The sequence below is a fragment of the Empidonax traillii genome, unplaced genomic scaffold (genome assembly GCF_003031625.1).
Source record: "Empidonax traillii isolate 1590-97213 ecotype Southwest subspecies unplaced genomic scaffold, ASM303162v1 scaffold50:size1795014, whole genome shotgun sequence".
NCBI lineage: Eukaryota > Metazoa > Chordata > Aves > Passeriformes > Tyrannidae > Empidonax > Empidonax traillii.
In genome coordinates, this window is record NW_020955243.1 from 908,765 (window position 1) to 933,305 (window position 24,541).

The following is a 24,541-nucleotide window of genomic DNA, read 5'->3' on the forward strand; positions in this document are numbered from 1 at the left end:
TCTCAGTTGAGAAGGAATAGTACCATTCTTTGCCAAGAGGGTAATGCAATAAAATTTAAGGGTAAGAAGTGCATGTTTGTATAGAGGAAGAGAGAGAGGTGTGAATGTGTGCACATGTACTTTACTGTATTTCTACTTTTTGATGTCTCATCCCTTTCTCATCCACCAGAAATGCCCAGTAGGTCATGCTGAAACATTGATTATCTTTGTCAGTGTTGAAATTGTTGAAATACTTGGATCTCACCTAAGAATAAAGGTCATTCTGTTGTGATGAAAGCATACCAGCATTAATGTCATTTTGATTTGTATGTGGCTAGCTGTGTTCAGGTGTCCTTGAAGGAGGAACATGATATCTGGTTCTCGATGAGCTACAAAACATCAGCTTAAAGTAAAATAAGACATAGCTAAGCATGTATTTCAATGAAAATGCATTTTTGCAAGACAGGTCAAATCTACTCTTGTTGGTATTGTCTGGTACTCTCACTGTGAAGTTGGTTGAAAAATCAGAAAAGTTGGGTCATGTTGCACAGTTGCTGTGTAAACTCAGTTTAAAAATTCAGAATAAGCAGGTTTGAGATATAATCTGGCAATGGGGAAGAATCTTGAAGTAGGAAGGACCTGGCTGTCTGTTGGCATTGTTCAGAAGGGAAAAAAAATCTTGATTCTTTCTGTGCTGTGTTTATGTGCTGTATTACATTAATATTACTGTAACTGAAACACACTAGGAGTCTGTAGATTGTATATGAGAGTATTCAACTCAGATGTGCCTAGTTCAAGAAATGGTCCCAATTTAACTAATGCTAATTAAGGCCATGATCTCCTGCAGTAATGAGATTTTATTTAGCAAACAGTTTGCAGAATCAGCCTGCGGTTTTACAGAAGTGAGAATGCTGACAGATCTCTCTTTTCCCTGTCAGTGACTTCTGGGAAAGCAATTGATTGTATAGACTGGGAATATGCAATTTTAACTCCCTTACATTGGATTAAAGGCAATGTTTTATGTGCTTTAATCACTAGTCAGTGACAGTTTCTACAGCAGGGAAGTTAACCTCTTTCTGGCTGTTTGTAGGTTGTGATATGTTTTTCATGCAACGTCTCCTTTTTTCTTTGCTTTGCTTTCCAAAGAACTCCTGTCAAGTTCATATTTTTTACTCTTCTGGCAAATGCTCTTCTCAGTCGGAAGAGTATCATGTCAAAGAAATGAAAGGAGATATCTGTTGGCAGTTTTCTACAGAGGTTTGAGTCCGTTCTCTACAATTACCTCTCTAAGCCAGCGTGGAATGCACACGGTGAATGAACAAAGTGAAAGTCCACATGACCACCAGAAAATGGAGGCACTGTTCCTGGCTTCTCCTTCTGTTCCTGTTATGTGCCATCAGTGGGACTCACCCCCTGTTCCTGGCTATACTCTGATGTTACTACTGCAAAAGTCATGATTTGTAAGAGTGTTTCTGTCGACTCCCTTGTGATGAGGTCTTCCATGAGTTAGTCTTCTCATACTGATTTCCTTTTTAGGATGAGCCCAATTAAAAACCTTTATTTTGTTGTTTTTAAATACCTGAGGTAAAGCTGGCATGGGGAAGAATAAAGGGTTGGGTTTTTTTCTTGCTGTCTGAAAGTGTGGGGAAACTGAATTACACATTTCAGCATGACAGTGAGGAATGTGGGGAGATACCCTGATAGGATTTCCTGAGTACCTGTGACATTGCCTGTCTCTTTCTAAAATTATTCTACTGGAGGCAGGAAATATCAGGTCTATTAGTGAAACAGCTCTCTGGCTATTAGTTTCTAGAGCTTTAAATAGTCTTATCTCAATGGACGTGTTTGCCCTGTGGCTCATCTATCACCCTAAAATGTTTTATCAGCACCTGAAAAATCTCAATGAGAAGAATAGCCTCAGATGTTGCCCATTCAAGGGGCTTTCAGATACAGAATGTATTTTTTTAAGAAAGGTCTTTTAAGATCTGATACTATTTGCTGGCTTTTCAGCCCTATGTCATTTCTCCTGTAGCACCACTTCTATAAATACTCCTCACCAGCAAAGAAAGGAAATCACAATAGATTAAAAGAAAATCAGGTTAACAGGCAGCAATCATTGTCCCTTCAGCCTCAGACATTTGTGAAAATAAAGGATTAGGATGAATTATTGCCAGGTACTAACTGTGAAAAAGCCTTTTCTGGCATCTTTGTCTTCTTTAACAGTCATTAGAGGTCTAAGAACAGCTCTCAGTTGCAGAAGCCAGCTGTATTTGAAATGAGCAGAAGTTACAGTGCTATGATATGTTGCATTTTTTGTAAATTTTGTAATATTTGGCATATTCAGATTATGAGTGTCTTAGTTTTTTCTTCTAAAAATGCTGTTTCTAGTTTGAAAATTAGTTTCTGTGTGTGTGATCTTGAAGTCTGATGGAGAGGAGATGGAGACAAGGGATGGGGCATGGTGGGGTTATCTTTCTTTGTGTACTTTCTTCCCTGTCTTACCATTTTCACAGGACTTGGAGCTCTCAGAGTAGGTGAACCTATGCCAGATTTGGTCTGAGTCACTGTGAGGCATTATTTTGAGTGAACCAAAAGCCAGAAGAGGAGAATTAGGCTCACCAAGGTGAGTTTTTTATGTCCAGGGCCTTTCAGAGACCAGCCTCAGCACCAGAAAATAACTGTATTATTAACAAAAAGTGTGATGCAATGGAGTCAGTTGTAGTAAACATCCGAAAACATTCTTTATTATAAATTTTACCATTTCTTTGCCACCTTACGTTCTTCACCATTACAGTTGGTGGGACACCTCCTCTCACCTTTGAATGAGCCCGTTGTGTTCTTCTGCAGAAGGAAGGGAATAAAAAAGTTGTCTCAGAGAAGGAGAAAAAGAAACTTTCTTTGAGAAGTGCACTAATGGTATTGTAAACAGCTGCTTGCTGGCTCCAATCTGACTTTTCCCAGGGAAGGTCTGTCACCTCTGATGTGTTTCACAGTTTTTCTTTGAACAGGAAACTGCCATTTTAACAAAACCTGATGTTTGGTGAAACTGTATAGGTTTTGTTTAGGAAGCAAGGAGTCTCAAGCTTGAGTTGGGGTTATGAACTCTGCAAAGGATGTGTTGCACTTGCAAGCTTGGTGTTCATAGTGGGCATAAGCAAGGCTTCATTTTCAACTGTGATGAAAGTGATGTTCAGTGACTTACAGTGTTGTTAGCACTAAGTGCTTTGGGACTTACAAACAGCTCAGCAGTCAGACGCAGCTATTACAGTCAGCCACGGAGAAGGAGCAAGACTGGGGGAAGATGACACTGTTACAGGGCAACATTCCCTCTGATCCATGGACCCAAGGATGCAGAAAACGAGCTGTGGTTGTTGTAAATTTTATGTGTTAGACCTACCTCTAATTCAACCAGATTGTAAACTATGTATAGAACTCGATTGTGCATTTTATTTCTCTATGAAAAGTATGTTAATGTGTAGAAAATTCTTTCTCATGTGTCCCTGCTGCTGTTTTAAGCTCACTTCCTTCTACTAATGCACCACTTCCTTCTGCGTGTTCACCACTAAGATGTGCATGGTGAGAGGCAACAAAACAAAGACAAACAGCAGACAGAAGCAGGTTGCCTTGAGAATTCCACATGCCAGGATCACTGTCATGGTTTGCAGTTAAATCTAGAGGGTGCTCTGTATTTATAATCTAGGGAATCTTTTGCTGGTGTTGAAATATTGGATGTGCACTGTATTTCCCGGACAGCAAGGGTCCCATGGATGGAAAGGTCTTTTTTGTTAGTTTTTTGTTTTTTGTTTTGTCAGGGACAAATGATTAACAACTGAATCAATTGTGCAATTGTGTCAAAGGTTGAGCAAGCTGTATCACACAGGGACATCTTGGGTTCAGGCTGGGGCAAAGTCATTTGAAACAAAAAAAATGAGGTAAGAGAGGCAAACAGAAAGCTTTGCACAGCCTAAGTCATCTTCCCTAACAGTTTGTCCTCCATGTCTAGAGGGCTGTTAATCACTGACTATGTGCCCAGTAACTCTGGGTGAAAAAATGGGCTCCCTGAAATATAATCTTTTATTTGGAGCAGATTCCTACAAGGATTCGGTTAATGTGCTTCTGTGTGTTAAATTGTTATCACCAAGCTGCCAAACCAGAAAGATGTCGCAGTCAGTTGCTTATTTTGCAGAGACATGGCTCCACAGGCAGGATAATGTAATTTGTAAGGTAACTGTGACACATTAAGGTGTGGCACTTGGCGAGGTAATGGCACTGAGGTTGTCAGATTTGTTCTATATTAGTGAATATGATTCGTTTTATATATAGCATCCATCATTCCCATAATGAGCAAATTCAAATGTATTTATTCTTTGTATCGTCAAAGCACTCTGAGATTTTTTTGCACATTGAGAGACTGTGCTGCTAAAAGCCATAGTTGCACACAGAGTGAGGCTGTGTCTCTTCAAAGAACCTCTGCTTGTCCACCAAGAGGAAGGGTGGGAAAACACAATGATATTCCTCATTTTGTACAGGGAAACACAGATTCAGAGAACTTTTGTCCATCTAAGATGCTCATTGTAGGTTAAGACTAATTAGGAAAATGAAAGGAAAGACTGTTGTGTCCCAAGAATCAAAAAGAAGGCAGAAGTGGCAGGATATGAAGGCTGCCTCAACAAGCAACTTAAGAGACATTCTGCAAGGTTTTTAAGGTCCTGATCTGCTTTTGAAAGCCCATGGTAAGTTCTCCGCCTGGTGGGATCATTTAAGAGAGAGAATGACTCAATGTAGTACCTAGAAAACACTAAGTAATTTAATTTAATACCTTACAGGCTTCCATGGGCTCAACAGGTATGTGGAGCAGAGAATCTCTGTGAAATGGGGCTCTTGTCTTCCCCAGCACCATGAGCCCAAGCCATGGTGAGAGACAGCAAAGGACACTGTCAGAATGAAGGCTTTCCCTGAGGCGTGAGAATGAGTGCTTATGCCTCATGTCTGGCCTTCCTCTGGAAGACAGACATGAAAAGCAGCAATAAATAAATGATTTTGCACTCTATTCCTAGAAAGCTGACTTGAGTTTACTTATCACTTCCTTCTTGCCAAGACTCAAATATGTTTCATTTGTTGAAATATTCATTTTCCCCATCCCTTGAAAGGAGCATTACAAATAAAAGTGTAAATTGCTTCCAGACAGATCTTTGCTTCCTCCCTGCTTGCCTCCGGAAAGTCGTGTGCTAACAACTACAACGTTTACCTTGTGAACCTGCCAGGTGCTGGGTCATCTGCTGTTTACAGGGTGGGAAAAAAAACCTCAGTAATTTATCTTCTACTACTTGAACCATTTTCAAACCCCTGCTAGCAGATGGAATGGGAGCAGTGGTGGTTTCAAGTTGCTGATGGTACCTGAGAGTGATGAGCACAACTCACACCATGTTCACCCCGTACCCCATCAAACTGTTGCTGCTTTATGCTGTACTTGGCATCCAAACAGCTCATTGCTTTGGGTGAGTGCGTGTTTCTGAAGCCATGTCTATGGAATGATAAGGTAAACAATCAAAATCAGCACAACCTCTCTGCTTTCATGTTGTGGTCTGTAATTGCTGTCTTGAGCGATTTTTGTATTTCTAATGAATAGCAAGAGACATTGTTTTGAAGTTAACATAGTGCAGTGTGTCTGGCTTCAGAAAAGTAATCCTCTTCATAAATTTGAGATGACAAATTGCCATGGTCGTGTTGTAACAGAGAATTTTTTCCAACACGCAGCCTTCTCCAATGCTAGCTGACCAACAGAGTGCTGGGGAGACAGGGGATTATTTTCTTTGAGTGTGTAAATGATGAGAACGTGGCTGATAACTGTTCCTTTCTCTGGTACTTTAATACATTTTGCTCCTTCAGAGAACTGTGACTGTAGTCTTTCCAATCTAACTATATTTTTGCACTATTCTCTGAACTTTGAGCACTGATTTCATGTCTCAGCAAGCTGATGAGGTTTTTTAATTCCTTTATTCCATGTGACTTTTAATATGCTGTAATGGGAGCCCCATGCCAGGCACTAAATCATACTTAAATTTTCAGCTGATGCTGTTTGTTTCTTGTCTTGGTGGAAGAACTGGGAACACTGCTGGGGAAGTTTCCTTGTCAAAGTGGATATGAAAGGAAACTAATTGTCAACATTTTACTAAAACTCCCCACTCAGGTGTTACAAGGAAGCATTTGTCTGGGACGAGGATTTAATCAGAAATACTGAATTCTCCAAAGGAGTAAGCAGAATTTTAGCTCTGGCATTGTGGAAACCTTGGAGACAGTTGTCACACGAGGGGGGAGATAGTGACTGGGGTGAAGTAAAGGCTCACACTTGGGGCTCAGGTTCATTATGGGGTTGAAAAGGATTAAGGGGTTAATGATTCCATATTGTGAATTGAGAACAGAATCTAAGACTAATGACTTTGGCCAGCTTGGGAAAAAATAGGCTACTTGGTAAAGAGACACACTTAAGCCTGGTTTTCGAAAATGCTGAGTGCACACCAGCTCTTATCATTGGGACTGGTGTTTGTCACAGAGGTACCTGACCTCGGAGCTGTTCGTCATGTATGGCAGTGAGGTACCAAAGTGCTGCCCATGCACCAAGTGGCAGGGAGCAAGCAGCAAGTGCAGATTTTACTTCTGGACACTGGCCAAGTTATTTGATAGGGCTTGCACAGCTTGAGGTGAAGCCCAGGTTGCTGGGTTGTGGGTTGAGTTTCCTATGCTGGCTAGATCAAATGTGTGTCCTGCAGTCACCCCTGCTGAATGCTCTGCAGGGCTATTGTCATGGTGGTGGTGTAGAGGACTGGGTCTGCTCCCGGGCATTGAAGAGGGAATCAGGTTTCCTACAGAATCAGTGCCAATACAGAATGAGAACTGAAATCTAGATTTACCTGCAAAACTTGGTGAGGTCTAACAAGTGTTAGTTCTCCTTGATGTGTAGTTTTGCACAGGTATAGGTCAAGTTGCTCCTTATATATCAGTAGTTTCACACTTTGAAGCTTTTGTGTTGTTGAGCACAGTGGTGAAGAGTCCCTTAACCTCAGTGGCACCAGCAGCAGGCACGTCCGGTCCGTGAGTGACCTGCCACAGCCCCGCGACTGCGTGCTCTCCGCCTGGTCCTCATGGAGCAAGTGTGATCCCTGCCAGAAGAAAAGGGTGAGTGTTTGTGGTCTAGGCATGAAGTCTGAGAAACGGGGAGGCAGGACCTCCCTGAGCCTTATCTTTTTCATCTGTGGGGTTGGGCATGCAGGAGGCTGCTGAGGAAAGTCCCGTACCGGTGAGAATGTGGGCTTTTGCTTTCGGGTGGCTTTTGACTCTTCAGCTCACCACCCCCAGTAATTCCAGTACTCTCCAGGGTGGCTCTCTGTCCTGAGAAGGTGTAAGCCCAGGCTTGGTAAAAACACAGATGGGAAGCTGGGGCTTTGCAGGGACTTTCTTTCCAATACAGTCCTCTTCTTCCACAGTTAGTGCAAGGTGCCATCTACACTAATGATTCCCTGTGGGACCTGGAGACACTTGGTGCATCTCAGGATTAAGATGCTTTTTTTTGTCTGCCAGCCAGCATTTTCCACCCAAGAAGCCCCATCAAATGAAAGTAATGATCCCAAGAGCGTGAAGAGCAAAATCCCCCTTGCTAGAGAGACCTCTGCTAATGAGTTGGAGAAGCTGTTCCCAGGCTTAAGCAGAAATAACCAGTGATGGGAGTTGGGAAGAGTGAAGCTTCATATCAAAGAGTTAATCTTAGAAGCTGGGGAAAAAAAGGAGGGCTAACATATTGGACGGAGTAATTGACTGCTTCACAGCAGTGTTGTGGGCGGAAAAAAATCCCTAATGATACAGAGGGGCAAGTAAATACACTGACAGAAAATAACAAGGGATGTCGTTACCAGCGCTAATTGAAAGAGAGGAGATGGAACTGAATCCTTCCTTACTCTTGCAAAGTCCTGCACTACCCTGTCAGGCTCATTTAAACAAACTGTCAAAGAAAAGCAAACTTTCCTTCATCCCTTCCAATCCTCAATCTTTCCTTAGTAAAATTAAAACTGTTGCAGATCAGAAACCTTTGAAACTAGGCACATTACTAACATCACACTTCCTTGCTGACACTTTTTTTTTTTAATGTGACAGTACCCTTAGATCAGATCTCCACAACACAAAGGTTGTTTTTTAACTAGAGAAGCGTAAAATTCACAATTTCTGTACACTTGAGTCAATATTTTTTGTTTCATCACAGTACAGATTTGCCCGCTTGGAACAACCCTCTCAATTCAATGGAGATCCCTGTGATCACTCTGACAGAGAAACCGAAGACTGTGTTACGAATAGTCCTTGCAGGAATAAAGTTAGATGTGAGGGGTTTGTGTGTGCAGTCACAGGTAAGGACTTGAGGAGTGGGAATTGAGGAGCGGAGGTGCTCAGGTGACATCTCTGACACCACTGTGCTGAACTTTCTGCATTTACAAGGGTTTGCTGGGCCAGAGGGATGTCAGGAGTTGACCCAGCTCCGTCCATGCTTGTCATTGCATCAGTGGCTTTGAGTGAGTCCATTAGCCAACATCTGTCAGTCTAAAGCATGTCTTCAAATAGGAAATTAAAACCCAGCTATATCAGTAAAATCTGTAGCACAAGTGACAGCAACAGGAGAACATGCACTGGGGCATCCTTGACATCCTTTCTAGGTTGAGCAATGAATTTTAACTTGAGAGTTTTGAGTGAAACTGAGCAGTTAGAGTTTGGTGATCCATGCAGATAGAGACGATTTTTTTTTTTCAGCTAGATCTGTACCGTTCATTACAGGAATCTTATATTTTGTTTCTAGACTCTGAGTCAGAGAGTATGATCATAGGTTATTTTATGAGTGACTTACACCTTGCATCCTAGGGAGATGCATTGTACGGAGGCTACTCTGCAATGGGGACGATGATTGTGGGGACCAGTCAGATGAAAAAAACTGCAAAAAGGTGTTTAAAAAGTGTGACCAGGAGATGGAACAATACTGGGGAATAGAGAATCTGGCAAAAGGGTAAGTCAGCAACTTTCATGAGATGTTTTCTTACTTAAGGCTAAGAATGGTCTTATGTGGCTTCAGACATAAACAGTGGCCAGAGAAAAGCTGTAGCAATTGCTGTATCCAGAAGTGAGTTAGGATCCAACAACCTTTGGGCACCTCATCCAAAGTCTTGTGGATATCATCCTATTGGAGTGAGTCTAGAGGGTGGTCACCAAGGTGATTAGAGGGATGGAGCACCTCTACCATGAGAAAAGGCTGAGAGCACTGGGATTGTTCATCCTGGAAAAGAGAAGGCTCTGGGGTGACGTAACTGCGGCCTTCCAGTATCTGAAAGTGCTATAAGAAAGATGGAGAGAGACTCTTTACAAGGGCATGGAGCGATAGGACAAGGGGGAATGGCTTCAAACTGACAGAGAGTAGGTTAAGATTAGAGATTAGGAAGAAATTCTTCCCTGTGAGGGTGTTGAGGTCCTGGCACAGGCTGCCCAGAGAAGCTGTGGCTGCCCCCTCCCTGGAAGCTTTCAAGGCCAGGTTGGAGGGGGCTTGGAGCAACCTGGTCCAGTGAAAGGTGTCCCTGCCCATGGCAGAGGAGTTGGACTAGATGGCCTTAAAGGTTTCTCTCAACTCAAGCCATTCCATGATTCCATGAAATCATTATCTTGGGTTGCCTGAAATCTGAACCTTACTATGGGTTTGTACCTTTACACCATGTTTTGATTTGGAGGAAGGTGGGAAGAGTTCAAAATGTTTTTGATTTCTTCCACAACAGTGAGAGATGATGGAATTTATGTGCTTTGCGTGACTGGGGTAGAGTTAACCTGCATGTTAGTAAATTCCAGCTTTGTGGGGATTAAAATCCAAGTCTGAATTGATCCAGCTTTTACAAGCTAAGACTGTGACAACTTTCTGTAAGATCAGACTGTGTGAAAAGAGTCTTTTCTCACTCTGCAGGGGAAAAAATGCTTTTTACATTAAAAAAAAAAAAAAAAGGAAAAATCCTATTGCAAGGAAAAAATTATAATTTCCTTATTATTCTCTGGAGATATGGCTGCTGCACATGTTATTGCTAATGCTTTGTACTTCTGAGTTTAATCAAAATTAAAAATAATGTTGGACAATTATAGGAACATGCTTCTCATCTCTTTGAAGCTACAATTGCTCAGTAATTTGCTTTTAGTGGACTTCCCATCTTTTCAGATTGTTCTAAAATTAGAGTTATTTTTTACAGCCTCAGAGTCATTATCATGCAAGCCTCTTCCCCAAAATAAGGAGAGGCAGATCTAACAAAGTCCTGAAACGCTAGTAGGGACACACATGGACTGTTAGCAATTTATCCTCTTTTTTTTTTTTGGTGAAGTTTTATCTAATTACACTTCTTACCACTTGAGTTTGTGGAGGTGAGTGTCACATCCTCAGCTGTGTGCCATGAGGGTGGTGTGTGTCCTGACAGCAACACAAGGATTTTTACTGCAGTACATCCCACCAGCAGCAATAGGAAGAACAAGTTATGGAGTTTAATCTCCACATCTAAAAAGGTTGCAGAGCTACATCTTTTCTTAGAGCAGATTTCTCTCCATCACTCAATGAAATCAAAGAAAAACTTCCCCATGACTTCAAGGATTAGTTGAACAATTCCTTGACTACCTTTACTCTTGTACCCTGACACTTTTTTCTCCTATCTACTGACCTCTGGTTGATCCTTGACAAACGTAGCAAAGATTGTGACTGATAAACCAGAACAAAGAAATGTGAAATAAAAATTGGTCTGGATTGATGACAGGGGTTGGCAAACCTGTCTTTAAATTTCCTACTGGATGCAGTGAGCATTTGACAATGACGGGGTGAGGGTTTGGCTGCAGAGGGTTTGTTCTGCCTGTCCCTGAGAGTTCCAGCAAAGACTACAAAAGCTGCCAGTGCTGGTGGCAGTAACACTGGTGTCATTCATAGCTGGGTGCTGAAAATTGCCCTTCATATTTATCAAGTGTCAAAATTTGACTTGCCTTTTGCTTCCTTGTTAGTCAGTTGGGTTCTTCTGCAGCAGCTGGGTTGGTTGGACTGTGAAAGAGGCAAAACTTTCTTTTGTGGTTTCAAAATAAAGAAGTGTGAAGCAAAAAGCCCTCAGCCAAACAAAGCAATCTTTTGCTTTTCTCAGCCAAGGCATTTAGTGTTTACCTCTAAATTGATAATATTGTAAAATTTTGCTGCTATGCTTCATCTACAGGTTAAATATCTTCACAAACAACTTGGAAGGATTAGTTCTTGATCACAGGTACTATGCTGGGGGATGTTCTCCCCATTATATCATGGACACAAGATTCAGAAAGCCGTACAATGTAGAAAGCTATACACCAGAGGTACGTCTCAGATTTATCTGCAAGTAAACATACATACATATATTCCAATAGATTTAGTACACAAAACCAATAAAGCTTCATTACCAGATCATTTTATAAAAAATTACAAAAAATTCTTGGCACGTAATAGGATCAGAGTAAATTTAACCCTATTGTAGAACATGATTATACCCCACATACTCTTATGATGTTGAACACCCCCCATTTATAATATCCATGTGCACTGGAATAGATGACAGTGTTCCCTTGGACCTTATTGCAAAAAATGAGCCTTACCTTACCAGTGCCAAGAATTGTCCAAGAGGCCTCAAAAGGTACCCAGTGGGCATGGGGAGGTTAGTTTTAGACAGAATTGTAGAATGACTTAAAAGCCAGGCTGGGAAAGCTGCCCTTGTGCAACAGCTGAGGGTTGAGCAGTGTGCTCAAAACACCATGTGCTTTGGGTGAAAGGTTGTTTCTGTGGTGCATCAAAGCTATATTTCAAATATTATATATTTGACCTTAATGCTTTTGATGACATAGCATGATATTTTTGAGTGTTGCCCACTAGGAAACTTTTTCCTTTTAGAATTCGTACTTTAATTGATGCCCGTGTTTAAGACTTCACCTTCTTTGCATAAGACTGACATATTAAGTGAAAGCCTGAGGACCTTGCAGTATGGAGCAGATAGTAGCTTTCCTGCTGCTGTAAATCAAGCATTCTTGAAGTACCTGTGTTAATAATAACAGTGCTTTGCAATTATACAAGGCTTTTCATCTTCAAAGTGCAAGCATTAATTCACAAGTATATTTGCATCTGCATTCCTTCCCCATGCTTCAGGTATACAATCACTATGCAGGAAATGAGACATGTTGTTTTTCCTTTCTGTTTAGACCAAAGGCAAATATGAATTTACAATGACTGAATATGACTCCTACTCAAATTATGAAAGCAATGTCCTGAGGGCAAAGGCTTCAGAGTCAAGCTTCAGCATTGGTTTAGCAATACCAGGACTGTTTGAGTTCGGTTTCAGTTCAAACGACAAGAGGTTCACAAAGTTCATTCAGAGGATGAAAAGATTTTCTTCAACTGTAAGCACTGTTCCACTTAATTCTCTTCTAACATGTTATTGTAAGTGTGTGTGTGCCAGTTTGATGCTCATCATCAGGTCAGCAGCCATGACTGGGGTAAATGAAACCTTTCCCCCGACCAGATTTTGCCATTTGGTCAAGTCTTTTCTACAACCACAATGCCTTCATTTGTGTTTACAGCATCCAGGAGCTTTTCCATTCACCTCTCAGTCAGGAACTGGGCTGCCTAACCTCTGGAATCAGCCACAAATGATTGAGAGGACTCAATGAGCCTCCTGGGTCCCTTCCATCTGTGGATATTTTATGATTCTGAGTGTGGTCTGTCCAGTGTCCTGCTGGGCATCCACATTTGGATATTTGTAGTCAAGCCATTAAAAAAGTGAAACTAAGCAGCCTGTTCAAATGGTCTTCTCTCCTTACAGTCACCTTGCTACTTGGAGATGTTCAGGTGACAGTCCCCACGTGTCCATGGGTGCTGGCTCATGAGAGGTTCTTGCTTCTGATGCCAAAGCAGTCTGGGAGTGCAGCCAACACAGTGGCTCCTCCAAGGGAATCTGCAGGTAGAATTGGGGCGTAGCTATCAAATCCCAGAGCCCAGAGTTCCCCCTGAACTACTGGTGAATGGCAGTGACTGAGATATCTGGGGTGAAAGGAGGGCAAATAGGATCTCTGCACTTCTAGTAATTCCTGCATCTGTACACACAGTCCAGGCACTGGTTAGCGGTGTGGGTGGCTGTTGTCTGTGTGATCCCTGCGGAGTATCAGCTCACACGTGAAGGGCCATCTCTGTTTTTAGGTGGGTTCAGGAAGGCAGGAGCTTGTCACGTTGGTAAATGATAATGCAAACAGCGAGGCCGTTTTGCTTTGGCTGATGTGATCTGCCACATGCATCATTCATCAGAGCAGGACACACCCCCACAAAATAGAGAAGGCACCATCACTTTCAGTCTCCTCTTCAGAGGTTTGGTCACAGCTGTGAGCTGAGGCTGGCTTTAAGCTGGCTGGAGGTCTATAACTCCTAGGACTGCTTTATGAGATTTAGTCTGAGGTAGTGTGAACCATCATTTGCATTATTTGTTGCACATGTTATGCTGTAAACAAGCATAGCTCTTATCAGTGGTTTAATAGTATCGCTGATCTATGTCTCCCTTCAGTATATAGTACACTCAGGAATGGCAAAGTATTCCTTGTGTCTATTAAACTTGCATTTGTTTCCTGCAAAGTACCATTTCCCACAACAAAAGTAGAGGTTTATGAAAAGCATTTGCAATAGATAGCCATAAAGAAACCCAATACTAAGTCTTGATTTTATTATATAAGCTGCAGAGTTTCATATTGAACCCTCCCTGATGTGCTCATCCTGCTGGCTCAAACAACTGGACACTAAATCCTTTGAACATGTTGAAAGACATCTTCTGTTCCTGATTTTTATGCCAGAAAGCAGAGAGATAATATTTGTCAGTGTATACATATCTACACAGAGACATACAAATATGTGCGCATGTATGTGGGAGTGTTTGTGTTGTCTTCTTTCCTTTGAGTTTTAATAACAGCATATTCTGTGAAATATGAATATGGATTAGCCAAAGAATTACCATTTCATATATAAATCATGATTTCAGATCTCAGAACTTTTCAGGAGAGAGTTTGTGACAGACAAAGGCCAGTCAGTGTTACTAGGGGTGGAGCAGGCTCATGGGATGCTGCAGTGTCCTTGCATCCTGTGCATGCCAGAGCAGAGCCTGGACCCTGCCTTTCCCTGTGTCCCAAAAGTGGCCTGACTTTCAGAAGCTTTATCACTAAAAATTTTGCTTTCGCTAAGTTAAAAGATTTCCAGCTGCAAACCGTAAAATTGATAAATCCTGACCAGCGCTAATTGTTTAAGAGCAAATAACCACACACCATCACAAGAATGACATCCCTCACTTCTTCTGGGTTCTCTTGTGTTTCTGCATTTCATGTAGTCCAGCCAATTCATCCATGCTCGTTCTGAGCTGGCTGTTGCTATTTATAAGCTGAAGCCCCGAGCCCTGATGCTGCATTATGAGTTCCTGCAGAGGCTCCACCAGCTCCCAACAGAGTACAGCTACGGGGAGTACAGGGAGCTCTACAGGGACTACGGGACCCACTACATCACTGAGGCCACTGTCGGTGGCATCTACGAATATACTTTAGTCATGAACAGCGAGGAGCTCCAGAAGGCAGGTATGTGCATCTGATGGTTGTGAAAGAGCTTTGGGACCAGCTTTTCAGTGGGAAAACCCCTCTACAGGCACACAGTGATGGCACAGATCTGAGGTGAGAAAAGAGAGATGGTGGAAGAAGGAGTCAGCAAGCTCTCAAAAAAGTCCTGCAGGATGTGGGAGTAGAAGTGCTTTATGGCAGTGAATAAAGAGGTTTTCAAAGCATTCACAGCATCATGGGCTTGTCTGGTGCTCAGGCTGTGGGTGCTGCCAGTTCACAAAGAAGGGCCTTGTAGCAAGTATTTTAGATGACACATTTTGGAGGATGACAAGAGGTTGAGATGAATGAGCATCATGGATCTTAACACTTTTGTTAGCTTTGAAAACCTTCACCTAAGTTCTTTTTCCATTGCCTTTCAAGTGGCAGTTTTGAAACACCTTTAGCCTCAAGAGCTTTTCTGGCATGTAGGAAACAGTAAATAATTTGGTGGGTGACTCTTGTGCCTGACATTGCTCTTGCTCTTTGACTCTAACTTCCTTTGTTGTAAGAAATTATGATTGTTGTGTAGGACAGAGCGAGCTGTGTGACATTAATCAATAGCTGCACTCTCAGTTATTTATTTATTGGCATGAGGACCTGCCTCAGTTGTCTGTTTTCAAAGGCATTTAGTGGACTCTGCTATAGGTGATGCTCAATCTGTTTGCTCTTCTGCTGTCTAGGAAGTTCCTTATCCTGTAGTCAGAGGGACAGAATTTAGATTCAGATTTCACATATTCAAATTTTAATACTGTTTCCGAATTTCAGCAGTGTGGACCTGTCACAAGCCACATTTGCTTGAACTAATGTCTATTATTGTTTGCATCAAAATGCTCCACCCATCAGTGTCTTCTGACCTAGATCAGGATCCTGCAGCAGTAGCAACGTCTTCACACTGTCCTCAGTGCTGAGCTGGGCTCTAAGTTCTCTCTAGGGCTTTTTAGGTCCATTTTCTGTGTATATAAATATAAAACATCAAACAGTTGTATTAAAACACATAATTTTTTGGTGTGTATTTAAGGTTATTCTCTGAGCGATGTCCAAAAATGCACCCAGGCTGGCTTTAACATTGGTGGAAATATTAAAGGGGTCTATGTGAAACTTGGAATAAATGCAGCTGACTGTGAAGCCATTTTAAAAGAGATTGGAGGTAAGCATTAAACACTTCTGCCATTTCATTTCTAGCCTTTGTCATAGTGAAAAGATTTTTTGATCTTGCCTGCCTGAAATATTTCCCAACTCCCTCTCAGCCACTTTTGAGTTTACTGTCTAACCCCAGCCAGGCTTAACACAACAGGAAATGTCTCAAAGCTTGGGTTTTTTCCAGGATTTTCTTTACTATGTGGAGAATAAATATCTGTTTAGCATTCCCAGGAAAAGCAGGGACAGATCAACCATCACCCACCTGGCTGTCGCTGTGTTACCAATCTCCCACCTCTCAGCAGAACAGCCCAACGTGCCCCTTTTTGCACCCAAAAAAGCCCTGATGGGGAAAAATAGGAGGTAACGGTGTTGTGGGAGCCTCAAGGAGTGTGGGGAGCTGGGGATATACAGTGGGAGGAGAGTGCACCTGAAAATACATGGAGGAGAAGAAGGAATACTCCTGGTGATGAGCTGTGGATAGACCTGTGAGCAGGGCTCAGGAGAGAAGTGCAGGAGAGGAGCATGGGGTATTGTTGCAAGGGACCAGGAGGGACATAGGGCACACTTTGTAGGGAACCAGGTATGAGCACTTGTGGCCTTTTTCCTTGCCCTCTGAGTGAGATGGGTCCTGTGCGGGGGTGTTTTGCTGTTAGCTTGTATCTCAACTGCAGTCTGCAAAGACATAACCGGGCAGAGCTGGCCACTTAGTGAATGTGTTTTTGCAGACAGCACCTCCAAAAAACAGTATGTGGAAGATTTCATCGCCCTGGTTCGTGGCGGAGCAAGTGAACACATCACTGAGTTGGCCTACAAAGACTTGCCAACAGTTGAGCTCATGCAGCAGTGGGGAGATGCTGTACAGTACAACCCTGAAATCATAAAGCTAAAGGTACTTATCCATCACTTCATTCAGCCTTACTTAGCTGAGCATCTTGGGGAATCTGTGTTTAAATAAGAAAAAAATCCAGAGGAATAATAGACCTTATTTTGCAGCGTAGTTTCTCTAAGACTGGGAATTCAGAAAATCAAAGGTGTGATGCTTTTAAAAGAGTGTGGTTGGAAGTACACAAACAGCTTTAACCCTTGTGACGTGGCTGTGCAGATGTGATCCTTTGCTGATGCCAAGCAAGATGCAAGATGATCCACCTTCTATTTTATCAGTGTATAACTTACCGAAATATATCTCTAACAGCATAGATTTTATAAGCACTTCTATTTTTCTTGAATTTTCCCATCTTCTGTGAGAACTAGTGACAATTTAGCAACAATCCTTTCCAGTTTAGAAGGTCAAGTAGTTCATCATACGTGCCTAGATGTTTGTGCAGCTCAGCTAAACTTTAAAAAGAGGAGTTAGGTTTTGAAGAGACAAGGACTTTGATCCTAAAGAGTTTTAGAAGTGTAAAAAGCAAGCAGAAGTATGTAGCAATTCTGCCTCATCATTTTTGGACATTTATTTAAATGTCCAAATAAGTGGATAGTACAAAGGTGCAAGAGGACATTCTTTTAAACAGGAGTTTGAACTAGTAGTGATGGAAGTTGATTTTATTATTGTAAAATTTAGTTTTAGGCAAAAATATTTCTAAAAGGTGTTTGTTTCTCAAGAAAGAGGTGAATTTTAAAAATATGAAACAAGCAAAAAAATCAGTAATTTGGAAATACAGCCAGTGCCTGTGTGGCACTTTTTGCAGCAGAGGTGTCTTATCCAAGCCCCTAGTATACTGTGGACTGGCCTTCCAGAAATGCACTGGGAGGTCTCAGGGCAGGAGACAAGAGAAATGCAACCCTCTGCACTAGATCTCACGTACAGAAAAATCTCCCACAAGAAATTACTGTGTTCTTTGTCTTGCCTGGCATCAGTGACCAGGCTGCCCAGTGAAAAACCTCAGGCGGATGTAATTTAGATTTGGTATCTTCATTTCCATACCAATATCCCTGTGGGGCTTGAAGATCAAAAGTGCCAGTGAAGTGTGACTAAATGTCAGCCCAAGAATGCTTAGTTAGGGAAAACTAAAGCAAATCAGTTCATAAATCATCTGCTGAAGGGGACTTGGCAGGTCACTCTTAGTGTATTTCCTCATTTGTATGATCTGAATTCAAAAAGCAAAGTATGGATCACAGGTAATTGATGAATAGTGTATGTACAGCATCAGGAAATTAGTATTTTTTTATTGAAACATTCTTTAGTTCTAGTAGTTTGAGCCTGTGATGGCAGGAGGGTGATCTTTCATGCCTATTTTGTTGATGTGGCCTGTATGGCAGCATCTCTATAGTGAGGATGGGAATTTGGGATGGATCCTCTGGTGACACATGGCAATATCATCCCACTGGAAATACTGAGACCCCACTTTAACTTTCTCTTGTTCTCCAGAGAAAACTAATGAGTGAGCCAAAGTCTCCTTGGTCCCCTATTGCATGTTCACCGTGTTGTGCATCCTCTTGTCTTCTCCCATTGACCCCATCTGCAGATGGACATCAAATCCTCTCCCTTCTAGAAGGCAGTGGAAACTCTTATCTTGGCTCCATAAAGATAGAAATCACCCTTGAAATGCAGAAGTGGTGAAGGTGAAGGTGCTGATGTAAATGCCTGTGACTGGTGCCTCTGGCTGTGTTGGGGGGAATGGAGGAAGTTTTTGTGGATGGATATTCAGGGATGTTTATTAAATCAGAGTAAGAGATCACTCCGAAAATGGAAGTTTGAGCAAATCTCATCTAAAAATGTCTTTATCAGGAAAGTGGATGAGAAAGGGTTTAATGAAACTCCTGTGAAACTTTGCTTGTTTGTTAACTGACAGTTCAGCTGTTGTATTTTTGACACATTTCCAACTGCTTTGGTGTTGGAAACCAAGGGGAGCATCCTTCTGAGTATTCCTGACATCGTGGCTTTGTTGTTCACAAGGTTTAAGTAAATAGTAATGAGAAACCTGGAGCCTGTACCCCACAGCCTTCATTTCCCTCTCCAGCTGTGCCACCACCGAGCTTTGTGATGTTCGCAGCATCTTGAACTTGGAAATTAATGCAGTTTCTTGCCTCCCTTTAGGCAGAGCCTCTGTATCAGCTGGTGACTCCGAATGACTTTGCCAGTGCAATCACAATAAAAGAGAATCTGCAACGAGCTCTGGATGAGTTTCAGCTGGAGACCAGCTCCTGTCGCTGTGCTCCATGCCAGGGCAATGGCACCCCCTTTCTGCGAGGTACAAGGATTTTGAACCTCTTTTCTACCATCTTAGGAGAAATTAGTCAGGAATTTGTGGGGAGTGAGGAAGCTTCGCTCTTTAGTTTCCCCTGTCATTTCATTATCAGGTAATTACTTTAGTTTTTTTTGAGTTGGTCTGTTTGTAAAGTCCTGGTGAGTAAAGATCGTAAAGTCAGGGGATGTGTCTTTTTAATGGGAATGACCATTTGTATCGCTTTTATGGAAGAATATGTTCCTTCTCAATTATGCATTTAAAGAAAGCCTTTGACATCTTTAAGTCTCCTCCCTTGCTTTTAAGATTGCTTCCATCCTCCTGGAGAAGTGACTACTGTCTCAGCATTAATTAGTGTTTGTAAAAGTGTTTTGAAGATGAAAAGCACCATTTAAGTGCCAAGCACAGTGATCACCACCACCTCCCCCCGTTTCTGACCTCCTTTGTAAGCAGGCTGTGATTTAAAAATGAAGGGGAAAAATAATCAAATTGAATGAAAACCGCTCTACCTAAACAGACATAGATGATGTGATGAGAGCTTCTAACAAAGGGACCATTTTGTCAAGTGCCTAATTCCAATCTGCATCTGTAAAATTCCTGATGAGAATCATTATCATCAAATTGTATCTAATACAGAAACTATCACTTCAGGTACCACCTAGCTGATTGTAGCACTTCAAGGATTTGTCTCATGATGACCCTTGTTTAAATAACTTTTCAGGAGCTGAGTCGGGTTAGTGTGTCATTTAGGATCTTCTCAACAAGAGGCTTTAAATGACCATTTATTTTCCTTAGTGGGAGTTCTCCTCTGGGTTCCTGACATGGGATGCACACCGTAGTCCTGGGCAGCCAGAGCAGGGATATGTAGGCTTTTCCTCTGCCACAAAGCCAAGCTGGGATACTCCTGTCCCAGGTACTCATTTCTGATGCTGCAGTTTGCTGCCTCTCAGCTTTATCAGGAGCTCTCTCTAGAGACCCCACCTGCAGTGCTGTGTCCAGGTCAGGGACCCCCAATGTAAGAAGGACGTAGAGCTGCTGGAGGGAGTCCAGAGGAGGCCATAAAGATGCTTTGAGAGCTGGAGCCCCTCTGCTACGGACACAGGCTGGGAGAGTTGGGGTTGTTCAGCCTAGAGAAGGGAAGGCTCCAGAGAGACCTCAGAGCACCTTTCAGCACCTAAAGGGGCTACAAGGGAGCTGGAGAGAGACTTTGGACAAGGGCCTGGAGTGACAGGACAAGGGAAAATGGCTTTAAATTGAAAGAGGGTAGAGTTAGATTTGATATTTGGAAGAAATTTTTCCCAGTGAGGGTGGTGAGGCCCTAGCACAGGCTGCCCAGAAAAGCTGTGGCTGCCCCACCCCTGGAAGTATTCAAGGCCAGATTGGGTGGGGCTTGGAGCAACCTGGGCTGGTGGAATGTGTCCCTGCTCTTGGTGGGGAGTTTGGAATAAGATGATCTTTAAGGTCGCTTCTGACCCAAACCATTCTGTGATTCTGTGATCTCTTTTGGAGAGGAACAGGGGGACTGTGTGGACCCATGGTGTGAGGAATTACTGTTCCAGTGTGTTGGAGGTTTAGCTGCAGTGCAGTGGCAGGAAAAAATGGCTGGGGAGGCAAGAGGCATGGCAGGGTAGCAATGGCTCCCCTCTTTATTGCTATTTTATCCTTTCAACATTGGAGAAAAATGATGGCATCTCACCCGCTGTCCCTTCCTCACAGAATATGAAGTGCTGAAAAGAAATGGGTGTCTGCAGGGAAATGTGACTTGAAGTCTTTAATTCCCACCATCTCTGCTTACTTTCAGGAACAGAATGTAAATGCTTATGTCCCCTTGGCTACAGTGGCGTCGCCTGTGAGATCACCAAGAGGAAAGGTGAGAGGGACCCCAAGTCTGAGGAGACAGTCCCAGCTGTATTAGGAGTGTAGCTGATGGATGGGGAGTGATGCCCAGCACTGGCTGTCCCCAGTCTGCCCAGCCCAGTGCACCAGGGCTTAGTTGATGTCTTGAAAGGGTGACAGGTATACTTTCCCCACCCTCTTCTGAATTTCTCTGCACTCTCGAGAAGGAGGGTTTATTTTTGCTGTTCAAGGCTGCATGTACGTGCCTTGCAATTATATCAAAAATATGAACTTCTGCCTAATTGACAATCCATGACAAGCTCGAAGTCTCCTCCAACAGCTCTGTTTGCTAAGTTTTTCCCTTTGATAAAGCCAGCATGTTGCAAACTGTTCTCCCCCAGATATGCTACCATGCATTTTAATCTTAAAATCTTATTATGTTGTTTTGAAGCATTTACTAATGCTTCTTGGTCACTTTATATTGCTGTTGTCTCCCGACTGATGTTTTTAACTCCTTCTACTTTAGGATGATCTGTGATTTTAATCATTTTGTTTACTTCTTCCAGCTCATTAATTTAGATGCTAAATAATACCAGATCCCAGGCATCCAGAGCTCTGGCACCAGTTTGATGCAGTGCATTCATCACTGCTTTGTTTACAATCTTATCCAGTACTCATTCGTATGCCTGTGTCCTAACTAAGCTAGACTGAAATGCACTTTAAGCCAAGCTTTTACCAAGCAGGGGGTCAATTTTGTAGGTGTTTCTAGGGAAGTCCCTGGAGCCTTAAACTATGGAGTAATACCTTATTTCAGTCTGCTTATCACACATGTAGTCACATCCAACCCTCCCAAAGACTCGCATCCATTCACTTGTCAACATGGAACTTCCTTTCTCACTCCCCTTTCCTCCTTTTATCTGTTGTCTCCATAATTCTCAGGATTTTGAATTTATGTCACTCACATGCTCAGGGTCCAGAAGAATCAGTGTAATAGGAAAAGCAATGGAGAGAAAACTGAATAGTCAAGCTGTTGTTCACTGAAGTGCTAACACTGCCCCTCCCACCTCAAAATGTGGCTGTGACAAGTTTACTTGGTGTGTTTCTTATCTAGGCTTGGACTAAGTCAGAAAGAGAAACATCCTATAAGCAAATATAAATCTAATTGACCTTTCTTTTCCTCTTTTGTGTCTTCTTAAAGTGTAGTTTGAACAAACACCAGAAATGTTGAACAAAGAATTAACATCTTTAAAGCAATCACTCACTGTTAATGACTCCAGTATATTGTTAGTGATGTAGATGGGGGCAGAGCTGTTTGTATTCAAATATGATTCATGGAAGCTGACAGCTCTTCCCATGGAAAGAGCTGCTTTATTCTGACAATCCTTTCCGGCTTTGGGTTTTTTTTCCAGATGCTGCTATTAGTGGAAACTGGGGGTGCTGGGCCGGCTGGTCTCCATGCTCAGGAGGTCAAAGAACAAGGAGACGACAGTGCAACAACCCTGCCCCACAGAATGGTGGTTCATCGTGCTTAGGGCCAGACTTGGAGACGGTTAATTGCTAGAGGGAATCATTAGGAACTTACACAAAACTGATGGGCAGTTGGCAAACTGGTTGGGAAGATGTCACCTGACTGGCTTTCTGAGTTGGCCTCACTCTGCTCATGGTGTACTGAAGTCAAAAACGTTTCAAGACACTGGGAGCTGGGAGTGTGTTATGAATCACACCTTTGGACATGCCTTGCAATTGTCCCATGGGATTGAATGTGCTTACTGACCTTAATATTTTGCCTTTTCCCTGTCTTTGTTGCAATGGCCTAACTGAGACAAGCTTTATCTCCTGCTATATTTGGTAGCTGCATGATTTAAAATTGTACTGTCTTGTTTTCGAAGGTTCCTTTGAGATAAGAAAAGACTGTTTGATCTGAGGCACAGCAGAATGTGCACTAATACACAGCTTCTGTGAAGACAGCTGTGTCATGTGGAGCAAAATACAGCATATTAAAGTCCAAATCTCAATGAGCACAACAGTGTCTAATGTGACATTTAAAGCCTCTATGCCTCACTATCCTAGTTTCCCAATTTATTGTATTTAACTTAAATTATCTGTCATGTGAGAAATCATCTTTAAGGAGTGGAAAGCAAATGTTGACACCAAAGTCTTGTGAGACTATATAGTAGTTTTTCTCCTACCACCGTAGGAGATGCACCTCCTCCTGTGCCTTTCTGAGGTAGAACAGATACACCGAGTATCAGATGCACCCTGGTATGCTCAGATACATTGGTGCTTTGGTTCCTTGGGAAGGGGAGGGAAGGACAGTGGGATGCAGCTTTTATGGATGGGGAACTGGAAAGCAGCTGCTGCTGCTTCTGCTGCTTGGGGATATTGGAGAGCAGGAGAGATGGCTACACTTGATGGAGAGGCTGTACCTTGATTAGGGATGTCACTCCAGGATGCCAGGACCCTCTGCTGGAGCAGGATGAGCCACCAGCATAATCATACAGTCACAGAATGGTTTGGGTTGGAAGGGACCTTAAAGATCATTCTCATTCCAACGTTCCAATGTCCCTGCCATGGGCAGGGACACCTTCCACTAGACCAGGTTGCTCCAAGCCCCATCCAACCTAGCCTTGACCACTTCCAGAGATGGGGCAGCTGCAACTTCTCTGGGATAAATGGAACTTTTTGGAAAAATTGTTTGTACATTTGCTGAGGTGTTCTGCACATAGTAGCTGCCTCTGCCCCAGGCAGGCTCTGTTTAATCAGTTTGATCCCATCAAAGTCTGTATTTCAGTAGCTGCGCTGCTAGTCTGCTGATGGATAGCTAATGTAGGACATCTGACTTGAAGAGAGTTTGCCAATGAGAAGAGCCAAAGTGCATGGATTGCCCTTTATTACTGTCCCTGGAGCTGTGCATCACAATGCAGAAGAACTTAGAATACTGTGCACCACTTCATGACCAACCTGAGCCTGGATCATTCCAGGGACTTGCCTCCTACAGCTTTGTTGGTGGTTAATGATTTTTGCAGAGACGTTTGGCTGCGCCTGCTGTAAAATAACCAGCAATAGCTTTGCTCCAAAAAGCAATTCCACCAGTGCAAAGTTCTTCTTAAGTGTTATGAGTCTTCTAACATCTGCAAGGTCAAACACTCTTCTGAGGGTTTTTAGCAATGCTGGTGATGGTGGGTTGGTATTGCCAGTTTCTCCCCCTTCAGACTGACGTTGTCTAAATGTAATTCCTGTAAGAACAGCTCAGGCTCTCTGACATCTGAACAATGGAACATGCATTTAGTTGTAGCCCTCATGCCGCCTCCACACTTATTGACAAGGTTTCTGTGACAGCTTTAAGAAAGGCAGAGCACATTGCATATGTAAAAGAAGAGGCTCTGTACTCATTATGGGCTTCATAATGTAGCTGCCAACCCAAAACATTTCCCTTTTCCACTGTGTAACTGTGATATCTTTTGTGTGATAGAAAATTGCCAAGAGATTATTTTGGGTCACGGTCAAAGAGGTCACTGCTTGTGTGAAGGATGACATTCCTCCAGGTTTTTGAAGGGACATTGCAGAAGCTCTGCAGCTGAGGACCCTGAGCATGGTTCATGGGTACCTGTGAGGACAGTTACTGCAGTGTCATTGCCTGCCCTTCTTGAGAATGATCGATGTAATCTGACAGAGGAAATTTCTCATATGATTCGAGTAGGTTTTGTAAGTTTAACCACCTT

General features: G+C 42.6%; 1 protein-coding gene across 2 annotated transcripts; it reads left to right on the forward strand.

Annotated features, from left to right (window-relative positions):
* The first annotated feature begins 5,265 nt into the window (after positions 1-5,265).
* Positions 5,266-23,049, forward strand: C8B (complement C8 beta chain). 2 transcript variants are annotated; one of them, XM_027879060.1, is made up of 12 exons: positions 5,266-5,477; positions 6,999-7,155; positions 8,234-8,375; positions 8,881-9,022; positions 11,232-11,364; positions 12,238-12,435; positions 14,400-14,640; positions 15,677-15,805; positions 16,524-16,687; positions 18,836-18,989; positions 20,785-20,853; positions 22,229-23,049. In XM_027879060.1, the coding sequence occupies exons 1-12, from the start codon at positions 5,386-5,388 to the stop codon at positions 22,378-22,380; spliced, it is 1,773 nt and encodes a 590-aa protein (XP_027734861.1). In that variant the 5' UTR covers positions 5,266-5,385; the 3' UTR covers positions 22,381-23,049. The 2 variants fall into 2 exon arrangements, with proteins under 2 accessions (XP_027734861.1, XP_027734862.1); XM_027879061.1 differs by having other exon boundaries at positions 5,267-5,477; positions 7,020-7,155.
* The last annotated feature ends 1,492 nt before the right edge of the window (positions 23,050-24,541 follow it).